The following is a 13,931-nucleotide window of genomic DNA, read 5'->3' as shown; positions in this document are numbered from 1 at the left end:
ATGTCATCCCAAACAACCATTTTTATTGTAAGAGAATGTAGGAATACTCATGATCTTATGTGCCAAGTGTTTTCCAAAGACAGAACAAATAAACTGATCTTATCCAAAAAATATACTAGTACACGGCTGGTTCATATCCCTTAGCACTTAACTCAAGCAAACCCTAGTATCCTGTTGGTATTTACCTTTCTCATAAATTCTTTAAAATAAAACTCTGCTTACTACAAATACTTAGTGGGAACGTAGATGCATTCTTTGTGTATTACTAATGTCACTGTCACTGATGTTGGCCCCTATGGTGTGCTATACATTAGGTAGATTTATACAAGGGTATAAGTTCTGGTTCCTGAACGAGAACTTACAACCTGAGACTTCAGCCAGAAACTCCCTTGAAATTCAGTAAATCTACTCACGTGCCTAAGATTAAGCATATGTGTAAGTAACTGGAGGATTAATCCTAAATTGATAGACAGAGAGGAAGTAGATGCAGACCAAAATTCTGGAGTGTCAATTTTTCTCACTGCCTTTAATTCACACAGCTCTAAACTCTTGCATATTTTCATTTTGAAGCAAATATACCAACACTGGATCAAATAGGAGGCTTAAAGGTTATATAATGAAATAATGCTAATTGAACTGCCACACATAGGCAGTTTTAGATCTCTTCTTCATAACTACTATTCCTGAGCAAGAAAACACAATTTCATGCACCAAAAAAGGCAAATTCTGACACCAATTAAATGAGGAATAATTATAATTGACAATAAATCACTACTAGGCTCTACTGTCAAAAGGTACAGTCGTTGCACTTTACTAATTCAAACAAAGTTGTTACCAATGTGCACAAATTATTATTCACTGAAACTGATGTCTGGGCTCTGTACCTCTGGATTTTAACTACACCCAGACTTAATACAAACAAAGATGAGAGGCAAAAGTAGCGGCATTGTTTTAACTAAAAATGCTTTTTCCTGGCCATCTAGTCACTTCATTTTCTACCTTGAATTCATATACAGAGCATGGGACTAACCACACTCATCAGAACAGACACACAACAAGTTGATACTGTGCAATCATTCTGCCAATGAACAGTTTTGAGCTGCAGTAGTCATAATTTTTTTCAAGCTTTTTCTTTAACAGAGACAACTCTGTCCACTTTTCTAGTACTATACATAGGCATACGTGAAGAAGGGAGTAAAAGATTGCTGTCAGAGAAAACACTTGATTTACTTGTGAAACTGCAACCACAGGTCTTGAAAAATGAACAGCTACCAAAATAAAGTTTGGATGGGAGGACAAGGAGCAGGGCAGACTGGATAGCCACATACCAAGTTCGGGGGCTTTTCCCTGTGGATTTCAGGCTCTATGGATCCTAGAGGCAACAGAAATCACTCATGCCACAGACATCCCTTCCCTGAGAGACCCACTTAGGAATCTCATGTGTCTTCAGGCCCAGAACCCTTCTTCCATGTTTTACAAATAATGATGCAACAAGGATATAGCATCATCAAATCTTCACAAGCTACGATCTATTAGTACACACAGCTATATCATCTAAGGTGGATATTAAACTGGCTCATCACTATGGTCCCCACACAATCACATCCAAACTGAGCAAGCACTGACACTGGAATGTCTTCCAACACTTCCAGGCTCTGGGATACAGGCACCAACCCACAGCTCAATCTACGCTATATAATGAAAACACTGGGAACAATTCTGTTGTCACTTGAGTTTCCTCTGGTGGTTTCACGTATAAAGCAATTGGATTGTAAATCTTCTCAATAACAGAATTAGAAAAACTATTCATATAAAAAACATTTTTAAATAACAGCAACCTGGAAAAAAATGGACAGGGAGAAGCATAGGCTGATACTCTTTCCAGCAGGCTCTTTCCTTGGAAAGACAGTAAAAATGCTGACAGCTTTGCTCTGTGAGGATGGCATACTGTGTATTTCAGAGGACGCTTTTTATCTCACAGAAACAGCAAAATTATCATATGACAGAGCAGTTGCCATGGCAATTACACATTTTCTGTCAAACAGCAAAATGCAAAACGGCCTAAAACCCAGGTAAAACTCAAGCAGGGTTTCTTCTACCAAGAGGTGACTTGAATTTCTGTCACCCGCCATTGCAAAATCCCCTTTTCTTCATTTTATGCAGCACACAAAATAGACAGAAGGCATGAGTGATAGCTGACACTGTCAGGCAAGGAGGAGACTAGGAAGTGAAAAAATTAACAGGTACGTAGAATATACGCAGAAATTACATTGACTAATGCATTCAGTGTGTTCTCAGTGCAAGAGAAAAAATAAAACCAGAATAAAATCGTAAAAGCACAAAGAGAGAAAAAGACATTATTATTATGATTACTAACAAGTACACCAAAGCTCTGCATACAAAGCACTCTCACCAGTCAACAGGATTTTTTCACAAGTAGGAACTGAGATACAACCACATTTACTTTCCGACCACCCAAGCCAGCAGCTAAGGAGGAGGGATGAGCTTGCTTGGGCAACAGAAGGAATCCTTGGCTGTTACAGGAGCTCCACATCTGCTGAGTTTATCCTTGTGACAGTCAGACTGCCAGCCCATGCTTATTTTCTTCCACAGAGTCCTTGCCCAGGTATCCACAATTCATCTGGTCTCTGTACACCTGTGCTCTGTAGTGAGTGCAAACCCCCGGCTCCTTAGTCCACCCTGACACCACAGAGATGTGTTCACAGGTGAGTCAAAGCAAGAGCAGGGGAATGTGGCTCTCACCAACATCAGTATGACTTGGTAATGAAACTCTCACGACAGCAATGCTTTATACTGTTTCAGTCTTTCCCTATGAAATCCTTACTACTGCTCCCCATCACCATACAAGAGCTGAGTGGTGTATTTCCTCAAGAAATGAGAGGGTGGTTTTGACCCTTCTCTGATCTGAAGACCTGAAGAGCTGGAAACCTTTGGTTTTCTTCTGCAGATGCTGTGGAAATGTTCTTCACCTTACACACACAGAGCAGTCTGCTAGCTGAGGACAACACTGGAGCAGCACACGGTGAACCGCCCTCCAGCCACCCAGGGGAGCCAGAGGCAGCTGCTAATGTCTGCCTTGACAGTCATCCTCACCTCCAGCTCCAGACAGGTTAAACTAGTGCAAGACTACACCTGGGGATCCAGCCCTATGAGGAGACGGTACCAATCCAGGCCTGAACAACCACGGTGGCATGGCAAAATAGCCCACAAGAAAATGCTAACTTTTCCTTTCTCCACACTCTGTTCTCTAAAAGTGTCTGCAGCAAATGGTGTACTGATGTGATGTGCAAACTCACCCAGAAGGAAGGCTAGTACAATGCCCATGCAACCAGCTTAACCTGTGGTTAAGCTATCTGCTCACAGGGTTTGAACTGCAGAAAGCATTTCCAAACACGCAGTGCTCCCCCAAAAAAGCCTGATGGTTGAAATAAATTTACACAGATTGTCTTTCTCCTCTTCCAAGGAGCAACAGCTCAAGCACTTTGGGTTGGTTTTGTACTTTCACAGAGTTTTCTGGCCTTCTTAGCTCCTATATCATTTGCTGCAGCAACATCGGCATTTCGGATACTGGCTAGCCGAAAAGGAGAAGGATGCATGATGAGTCAGGCGGAGTGATCCCCATGGCCAGGGCAAGCTGCGCATATGCCCAGGCATGGGAAGTCAGAGGGGGCCACCAGCCATCCTCATCCACCCCGTGCAGCTGAGGGACCATGCCTCCTTGCTGTTGAAATCCCCCTGGAGCTGCTTTACTGCTAACCAAGTACATACTCCCACTGGGCTCACCAAATCTGTTTCACAGAGTCAGGTGTGAGGATACCCATGAGCTAAGGTTGGTACCATGGCGAAAGATAAAAGCGACAGGCAATTAACCCTTCAGTTATATGGGGATCAATCCAATGGCACATTTTGCAAAACAACTCACTCTTTGATGGCAGCCAGAGTCACATCTTCAAGAGGCAACATGAGAAACATAAAGCGAGCATAAACTGCCCCCAGAGATAATTCTTCTCACAGCTGCCTGCAAGATCCTAATTAAGGACACTAAAAAGAGTGGATGTGGTAAGAAAAAAAATAGTATGACAACTGGTCCAGAAAACTGATAGATTTGTCATCTAAATTCATGGAGACATCTCTCCCTTTAAAGGTTGAATACTCTTCCTTGTGAATTAGAAAGAGCAGCAGAGAGCAAGTGCGGTGCAGCATTTAACAGCAGAAGGGCTAGGCTTCATTTGGTCAGTACTTTCAAAGGGAGCAAGAGAATGGAAACGCTTTTATTTTGCTATCAGGCAGTTCCCTGAAGTGATAGAGGAAAGGCAATTTCCACTCTAAATTCACCAAAATACAATAGAAAATTCATTCAGATCTACTTTTGTCATCTCCTATCTCTTGCTTTCTCCTGTCTACGATATATGCCTTCAGGGTTAATTTTTTTCTCATCAGTCAATGTGAATGAATAACTCCCAAGTATTGAAAAGCTTGTAACCTTGGCAAACCCCAAAAACCTGTTAGTTTTGATGGACAAAGAAAGCACTCTCTAAGTCCATCATCCTTTCATGTCCTCTCACTGCCAGATCCAAAACTCTATTTCTTGTTTCCAAGTTCAAAAAGATGATCTACTCTGTTTCTTTACTGTATGGTTTGATCCAAAATCTACACATGGCTGGTAATTGTGACTGGTCAGATAAAATTTCTCTTTGATCCCTAGGCACAGCCCAAATTCTAAATCTGTGGCCCCTTGCATTTAATGAGATACTTCAAATGCTGAAGACCTTGTTCAGCTTTTGACGGAACACTACAAATGGACAGAAGAGATTTTGCAAACTCTTAAGAGTGTACTTTTTTCTAGTGCACATCCATAGCTGAGGTCAACAACCAACCTCAGACCTTCCATTTCAGGGGATGACAACGTTTGGTACGGTGAAGCAGGTTTGGTGCCCAAGCTCTGAGATCAAGCTGGGAATCTTTTTACTCCTTGTAGATTACCAATGTAATGTAGTCTGTGCCATTTAGGAGAACCAAACAAATCCTCATATTTTTTTCCCCAGAAATCATAGAACCACAGAACTGTTCGGGTTGGAAGAGACCTCAAAGATCATCTAGTTCCAACACGCCCTGCCATGGGCAGGGACACCTCCCACCAGACCAGGCTGCTCAAGGCTCCATTCAGCCTGGCCTTGAACACTTCCAGGGATGGAGCAGCCACAGCTTCCTTAGGCAACCTGTTCCCGTGTCTCACCACCCTCAGGGTGAAGAATTTCTTCCTTGTATCTAGGCTAAACCTGCCCTCTCCCAGCTTCCAACCATCACCCCTCGTCCTGTTGCTGCAGCTGTTGCTGCAGGCCCTTGTAAAAAGTCCCTCCTCAGCCTTCTTGTAGGCCCCCTTCGGGTACTGGAAGGCTGCTAGAAGGTCTCCCCAGAGCCTTCTCTTTTCCAGGCTGAACAAGCCCAAGTCTCTCAGCCTGTCGTTGTAGGAAAGGTGTTCCAGCCCTCTAACCATCTTGGTAGCCCTCCTCTGGACTCGTTCCAGCAGCTGCCTGTCTTTCTTGTGTTGGGGGCTCCAGAGCTGGATGCAGTATTCTGGGTGGGGTCTCACGAGGGCAGAATAGAAGGGGAGAATCACCTCTCTTGCCCTGCTGGCCCCACACCTTTTGATGAAGCCCAGGATATGGTTTGCTTTCTGGGCTGTGGCGCACACTGCTGGGCTGTGTTCAGCTTTTCATCCACCAGCACGGCCCAGTCCTTCTGCCCAGGACTGCTGTCAATCCACTCATCGCCCAGCCTGTATCTGTGCTTGGGATTGCCTTGACGCAGGTTCAGGACCTTACACTTGACCTTGTTAAACTTCATGAGGTTGGCCTGGGCCCACCTCTCCAGCCTGTCAAGGTCACTCTGGATGGAATCCCCTCCCTCCAGCATGCCAACTGCACCCCACAGCTTGGTGTCATCAGCAAACTTGCTGAGGGTGCACTCAATGCCACTCCCCATGTTGCTGACAAAGATGCTAAATAGCACCAGTCCCAGTACCGATCCATGAGGAATACCACTTGTCACTGGTCTCCACTCAGACATCGAGCCATTGATTGCAACTCTTTGAGTGGGACCTTCCAGCCCATTTCTTATCCACCGAGTGGTCCATCCATCAAATCCATGTGTCTTTCCAATTTGGTGATCAGGATCATGCGGGACAGTGTCAAATGCTTTGCACAAGTCCAGACAGATGACATCAGTTACTCTTCCCTTGTCAATTGATGCTGTAACTCCACCATAAAAGGCCACTAGATTCATCAGGCAGGATTTTCCCTTGGTGAAGCCATGTTGGTTGCCAATAATCATGTCCACATTTTTCCATGTGCCACAGCCATGAGCCTTCAGGAGGATCTGCTCCATGATCTTGCCAAGCACAGAGGTGAGACTGACCGGCCTGTAGTTGCCTGGGTCTTCATTTTTTCCCTTTTTGGAAATGGGGGTGATGTTTCCCCTTTTCTAGTCAGTGGTCACTTCACCGGACTGCCATGACTCCTCAAATATGGTGGAAAGTGGCCTAGCAACTTGGGTCGGCTAGTTCTCTCAGGACCAGTGGATGGATCTCATCAGGTCCCATGGACTTGTACAACATCTTCAGGTTCTTTAGATAGTCACGAACCTGCTCTTCACTTACAGTGGGCAAATGTGAGGCCTATTCTGTATACTTGAAACTCCAAGGTTACAGCTGTTTTCATGTAGTTTCCTCATCCTCTGGACTGTATTTTGGGAGAGCTGACTGGAGCTGTATAATCAAGAATCACTCCTCCAGGTCTGACATATCATGACATCTGGATTTCCACACAGATAGTGTTTAACAGCACATGAAAATATTATCTATAAGTTTGTTATAACATTCCTGGTAGCTATATTAATGACAATTACCCATAGATAATTTCAGTGGCTGAGTAAAAGAACAGCATTATCCTGAAAAAGAAAGGCCACCTTTGACTATCAATTATACACATAACCTATTCACTAGTTAGTAACAGATTATTTTTTTTAGACACACATATATGTCACATGTATTTTTCATGACCTAGACATTATTTTTCACTAATTACATTTTAGATATATCATCAAAGATTTTGCCCCTTTGTGACACAGTTTGTTCCAGCCCCCCCCTTTTCCTTACGAAATTCAGTTCTCATTTTATATCCACAGCAAGATCAAATATCGCATTCTCTTAACACTCCATTAGCCTTGTGAACCCTTCCACATATATCAGCGCAGTTGCACTAGGCTACAGAATAGGCAAACACGATCATTTACAAATATATAGCATTAATTGCAACCATGAATTAATAATGGAAACCCTAGATTCTTTTACCTTCACTGCCACCAAGATCCTGTCCTGCTCGGGACAGAGGTTATAGCATTCCGCCAGAAAGACTTTCCCAAAGGCTCCTTCTCCTAGTTCTCTTTTGAGAACGATATTGTGGCGCTTGATGTGCTGCACAACTGTGAAGAGAAGACAAAACGGAGGTCAGAAGTGAGCTGCAAAGCCAGGTCACCCATGCTTACAGCCACACGGAGCCAGGGTTGCCTGTAGAGTGGGGCACATGTTGTGGAAGGAATCAAAGTGCACACGTGTCATTTGCTACTGCTTTGCCCAAAAAGACGAAGTTAAAATATTTCTATTTACAGAGAAATGCATTTGCTGGATAAGACATGGAATTAAGTCACCTGGGAAAAGGCCATTTATCATTGTGTTAGGATGATTGCTGCAAAGCATACATAACAGTCAATGCTGCTTTTTTTAAAAAAAGGAAGGCAAAAATCAGAAAACAGTTACAGTAAGATAGAAAACTTCTCACAAATATGATTTACAGTATTGTTCTGAAGTAAAAGAAATAAAGACGGACAGAAGTTTTAGTCAGCATAGTGGACAAAGCCTTAGTTGAATTGCTGCTCAGAATCAATTGACTCAGACATTAAAGTCCTTGAGCATTTTTGTTCGACTCATTTTACATTTTCCTTTCAGCACAAGCTTCCACTGAAAGATTTAATACTTAAAAGACTATATCAAATTTTGTAGAATACATTATCAATTTGCAATGTTCAAGCTAAATAAAGCAGCTTTAAGGGCAGTCTAACTGGCCAACTTGACAGGGTTGATAGCTTGTGTTGCCGAAATTGCAAAAAAACAGTCAGCATTTGTTGATGCATTTAACCTCAGTGCCTTTAACTGCTTTTGCAAACACTGAAATTTAACCCTGTCTGGACGAAGCCTACTTGCAACTTAAATCCTAAACACATGGAACTAAATAGCAGCGTACAGGCATCAGCCCGGCTTCTGCAAAGGCACGAATCACATCTCAGCTGCTTAACTGCAGGGACCAGGACTGAACCCTGCCAATCACTTAGGATATATTCAAATACAGACAAAGCCCTGCTTCCATGCTTGGTCACACGCCTGTTCCAAACTGGGTGATCACTCATGCAGAAACCACCTTGCCTCCATTACTAAAAGACAGAAAACAGACTGCTGCTGGTAACAGCAGCAAGGAGAAATGGCACAGCCCGTCCCCGCTGCTGTCAACAGCATTTGGAGAGAGAGCCCACGGTCTAAGAAAGAAAAATACATGTGTCCCACACTCTGAGCCTATGGTGACATAACCCAAGTGCACTGCATATAAATGCACTTTGTATCCGTGTGTGTGTGGGTATGAGGGGAGCCCAGTGCTGGAGCAAGTCAGGAGAGTGAGATGTCCCCAAGCACCTTTATCATGAGTCTGCCAGGCATGCAGCACACCCAGGGAGCAGACCTTCACTAGACGCAGCTGGCATCTGCCAGAAACCCCCAGGCTAGCATGCAAGCCAGTCCACGATGTCCTGGGAGCAAAGTGAGGAAAGGCAAGTTCTTACCATGCCACACCAGACTCACCAGGGCTTGCTCCTGTCCCTGCAGCTGGCCAAGTACACATGAAATGAAGACTGCAAGTTACTAATGTTTTTCACTCTTGTCAAACTCTGGTCTAGCGCAACATTAAGTTTTATTGTGCTGATGCTTTTATATGGGTACGCTTTGGCCAGCTACCTGAGCAGCTCCCCTACAGTCAGTAGGAATTTGCTTTTTATTTTCATTCCCTCCTCAGCACTGGCTTTTCAAGTAAAGACAAAATGCAGTCAGCACAAGGTGTCTGACCCAAAACACACCTTTTCCCCACAGACACAAGTTAACTGGCATCCCTTACCTCTGCTAATACTGGCTACAAAGCAGACGCACAGGGAGGACTGCTGCCCAGTGCGCCACCTGAGCACAGGACCATGGCATACCTCGTGACCCGTGCTTTAAAAAATGCTTACTAATAAATGAGTACTATCCTCTACCCCCTGCCAAACCTGCCATTAACCCCGCCTCTTGGGGAATTCTTCTCTTTCCCTCTGCTTGACCGGTATCACCAGGAGGATGCCTCTCTTCCTTTCCTAGAGAGAAAGTTCTGCTCCACGTTATCAGTGTCACCATCTTAAAATGTTCACAAAGCCTATAGATAGGAAGTAGGGCTGAGATGCAACAAAACTCCAGCAAAGGCAGTTTTTCAGTTGGTTCTCTCCATAGCTGCCAAAGACTTGGTGATGACCACAGCTGATTTTGTGAATTTTGTGGAGGTCCTCTCCATTTTGAATCTAGCACAACCCCAATGCTGGCCCTAGCAGTATGAACATTTTTTGTGAAGTTCCTGGAGGACTTCACAAACAATAGAGGAAAAGCAAATAAGAAACCTATCAAATACTTCTCTGTAGTACACTTAGAGCTGCTGCTAAGTGCTCTTATATAAACCAAGCATTTGAATAAACAACTTATCCCATAAACCAGACTGTCAAAACCAAAACACAGCAAGCTGAAGAAGAGATCCACGCAGAATACATTTGCAACTTGTCACGCTCTATCTACATCCCTGTTACCTTTCTAAGCTGCACCGGGTTACTAAACAAATAAAAAATGACAGTAAATGTGACTAAATGGGCAGAGATTAAATGTAAGAACAATGTAAGTAAATCAAAAACATATGATGTGACGGAAATATGAGCTAAGGAAAAAATCCGTTTAGCACTCTCAGGGCCCCAGCCATAATGACACTGTCTTCAGCATGAGGAGATTTCAGCAGGAGATACACTGAAAAAATCAGGGCAAAATCTGCTTTCAGTTAATATCAGGATAAAGCCAATTATCACTGTTGAAGTCCAAGAGATCAACCTGGATTTACATTGAAGAAACAAAGCAGAATTTGACCAAAGAGGCAGCATAACTCAATTACCAAAGAAGTGGTCTCATAACATTGTCTCACAGGCAAAGATACACAAACATTCAAATGGCAGCTATTATTTTCCTCCTTTTGACTCTAAATGGTGATCGTCTTTGAGCTGCCATTTGCACTTTTACGTCTACATCATCCCTGAGATAAAAGAACTTGTTCGATTACTGTAAAAAAAAAGTTACATTAAACTAAAAGCTAAGTTGAGTTGAAACACTTAGAAAAATGCAACATAAAACATGAAGTGAGAATGAGCAAATTAAACAATGCTAAATGCTGAAAGGAGGCTGTGGTGTTAAATAATAACCACACAGCTGTGACCATAGAAGCAGGGGACTCCCACAGACGACTACAGGGAATCAGGTGGCAACAGGAAGCGTAACTGCAGAAAAGGTCTCTCTTCTCATCTTGAGGTCTCAGAGACATCCCACCCATCAACAGAGCTAGACTTCTAGGTATTTCGCTCACTAACAAACAGCATGTTGAACTGGAAATGATACATCAAAGCCTTATCATGCAAACACTATCTGCAGGCGTGGCATTGCACTCCCCAGGTAACCTACCTTTGATGGTGAGGCTGAACAGACAGTGTCACACCACATTCTGGAGTTGGTCCCAGCAAAACAGCCAACTTGGGATCACCTCACCACACTGAATTCACTGAGTTGGATGTGACTGATTCCAGCCATGGATCGCAGGAGTCTCAGCAGTATAAATTATTAAAATGTTTCTGCACATAATTAAGAAGTGAAATGCTGTGACAGTGTTTTCCCCTTGGTCACAGACAACAGGTCTGAACATTTTACCACCACATGTGACCATTACACTACCTAAGCTGACCTTCTACACAGCACAGAGCATAGCATTGAGTTAAATGACTTGTGCTTGGCAGAAGACTGCCTTCAGAACGTGGCTGCGCCAGTCTTGATTTGAAAGTCTGAAGTATTCACTTGCCTTAATGTGTAATCATTTCCATTGCTAATAAAAATGCATGCCTTTGTCTCTTAATTTTTACCTTGTTTGGCTTGCACCTCCCTCCCTTGGGTTTTAGGAGACTTCTTCTGCTAGCTTGATCAGCCTTTTAAGGCCTGGTATTAAATATAAATAATCTACACTCTTCTTGCTCTTCTTGGTAAGGCAAGGAGATGGAAGCCCCTCCATCTCCATTTCTCCATTTTCTCCAGATCACCAGTTATTTTATTCTCTGGAAAAATTTTCAACAACCTTTTAGAAGAAGTTGTTTCCATGTTATTTATCACTCTCTGCAATGCTGTGATAAAACCCATAAAATCAGCTCACTATATCTGTGCATATCCAAAGATCACACTAGTCCTTTTCAGGCTGGGTTTCCTAAAGAGCCTGAAAATTACATAGTTATGTGGTATGCATGAGTGTGCCTTATCTTGGACACCTCATCCAACTATAATATCACAAGTGCTATAAGTTTCAGATGTGTTCCCATATGCCTTATGAGAACAGCAGAGCAGAAGAGAGACCTGTCCTTATGGAGAGGCTGCAACATGGACTTACTGCTTGATGGACTGTAAGAGCCACAGCAGACAGGCTCCATCATCATTGCTCACTGAACCATCAACACTAGAAGATCCTGTTGTGTTGCCTGCCCACTTAAATCATCTGCTGAGTCTGCTTTCTAGGATACTGTTCAAAATTTTGCTAGTGGTACACATGCAGAACTGTCCTGATGAAATATGTTGTGTCAGGACTCTGAGAAGAGAATAAGGATCTTCAAGATGCCAAGTAACAATGCAAGGTTAATATTATAAACATATTTACACTTGCATAAGAAAAAAGCAACCACAGAAAAGACTCAGTTTGTGATGTAACACAAGGTGCCACAGAAAGACATTTTGCAAGTTTCTTCATTTTTTCTCCCACCATTTCTCTTGCAATTGTGAAGATTCAACTATTTCTAAGATCTTGCTAGAAAAAAACGTGTAAATGGCTAAGTGGTTGTTCAGATAGTACACTAAATTCGAATAGCATTTGTCTTTCACATAAAAGGAGAGGTGGAATTTCAGAGAATCCCATAGCAGGAGGATACAAAATCACTACAAACAGCAGACTGTAAGTCTAGCCCAATGGCCATCAGATTCCGCAGTAGCAGCATCTCTTCAGTTCTGCACGCTATTGCCACAGTAGAAATTTTGTGACATGGAGATATCTACTCTTTAGCATGGCAACAAAAGCCAACAACAAACTTTTTTTTTTTTTTTTTTTTTTTAATTAACCTTTTAACTTGTCAGTGTTGCCTGGATGCAGAAACAGGACAGCTCAGTTCTGAGAGTGTATTTCTGATTATTTGATGTATTTATCCCATATGACATTCATTACTTATTACTCTGTATACATTTTTGAGTCGTGCTATCATTGTTTAATTTTTCCATAGAGTAGCAACAAGTTCTCATGCAAGGCTGGTGCCCAGTTGCAGTAGGCACAAAGAAACAAACAGCATGTTTTCATATATATAGTCGACAGCTGAGATTCAACTCACACCTCTTTAACAGAAGGAAAATAAGCTGACAGAAAACCCACTCCTCACGTACTCTGCTGTAAATGAAAGGTGCTGGTACAGGTTATAGAAAACTGAGTATGGAGGATCCACAGAAGAACTAAGTCAGAAAGGCACTTGGGCCTTGTCACATTACTTGCACAAGTATGGCTTCTGAATCACTTTGAATTTTGCTTTGTTTCTTTGAAAAAGAACAATTTAATTCAACAGTTGTGAAACAGTTACCCCTGAGTGGCCATCAGTGATTTGCCAGATTTTTCACAGGCATTAGGCCCCAAGTCGGCCTTGAGGAGACATTTAATGGGCAAGTTGAATAGGACGTGGTCTTCCTGGAAGAACTGGAGACATTTATGAAAGACAAACCTGTGAGCACTCACAGAAATGGAGTAATTCCCAGGGATTTCCTAGCTGTCAAGAGCTACATCTGATGATAAATCCAATAAATCTGTGATTGCTGGAGCTTAACCTTTCAGTTGCTTCGTTTATAACTTCAATCCTCACAGGATCTATACTTTAAATCCCAGAGTTTCTCTTGTCTGCCTGAGAATTAGGCTTCCCTTTGTGACCTAGTGCTACAGCTCCTGGGAGGGTGCCCATTCCTCCCCCAGCTGCTTGCAGCAGCAGGGGCACTACAGCTCTTTCCCACTGTAAACTGATTTTGCTGTAGCTGGTGTGGCTCTTCTTTGGCTATAACTCAACTGTTTGCTGTCTTCTGGGGTTAATATTTGATTTCTGGTGAGGTCTTTTATCTTACTTTTGTTATGTTAATTGATTTGGTTTAGTTGGTCAAAATCCTCTCAGTTTGGCTACAGATAGGCATATCACCATACTTGATTAGATCCTTATAATCAAATAAGAACTTAATAATAAATTATAATAACAATGCTGTAATTGTTTTAAATGCATGAGCCTTAGGAGCTACACTCACTTTTCAGGAAAACAAGAATAATGAAGTTGACAGTTTTTCCAGGCATGAATTTACCCTTGTACACATACAAAACTAAGGTACACAAGGCGCTCAAGCCTTAGCAAGCTAAAACTGTTTTTTATTTCAATTATAAATATGTTTTAAATAATGATTTGATCTGTTACATACTAAA

At 42.5% G+C, this 13,931-nt stretch overlaps 1 protein-coding gene across 3 annotated transcripts in view; it reads right to left on the bottom strand.

Annotated features, from left to right (window-relative positions):
- NTRK2 (neurotrophic receptor tyrosine kinase 2) overlaps positions 1-13,931 on the bottom strand; it is a 205,651-nt gene that overhangs the window by 45,613 nt on the left and 146,107 nt on the right. For all 3 annotated transcript variants that reach the window (XM_086480514.1, XM_086480515.1, XM_086480516.1), the window contains one exon: positions 7,373-7,503. In XM_086480514.1, coding sequence (XP_086336640.1) covers positions 7,373-7,503 — 131 coding nt within the window. The remainder of the gene's footprint in view (positions 1-7,372; positions 7,504-13,931) is intronic.

The sequence above is a fragment of the Leptosomus discolor genome, chromosome Z (assembly GCF_034619465.1).
Source record: "Leptosomus discolor isolate bLepDis1 chromosome Z, bLepDis1.hap2, whole genome shotgun sequence".
Taxonomy (NCBI): domain Eukaryota; kingdom Metazoa; phylum Chordata; class Aves; order Leptosomiformes; family Leptosomidae; genus Leptosomus; species Leptosomus discolor.
This window is presented reverse-complemented; position numbering and strand designations above follow the sequence as displayed.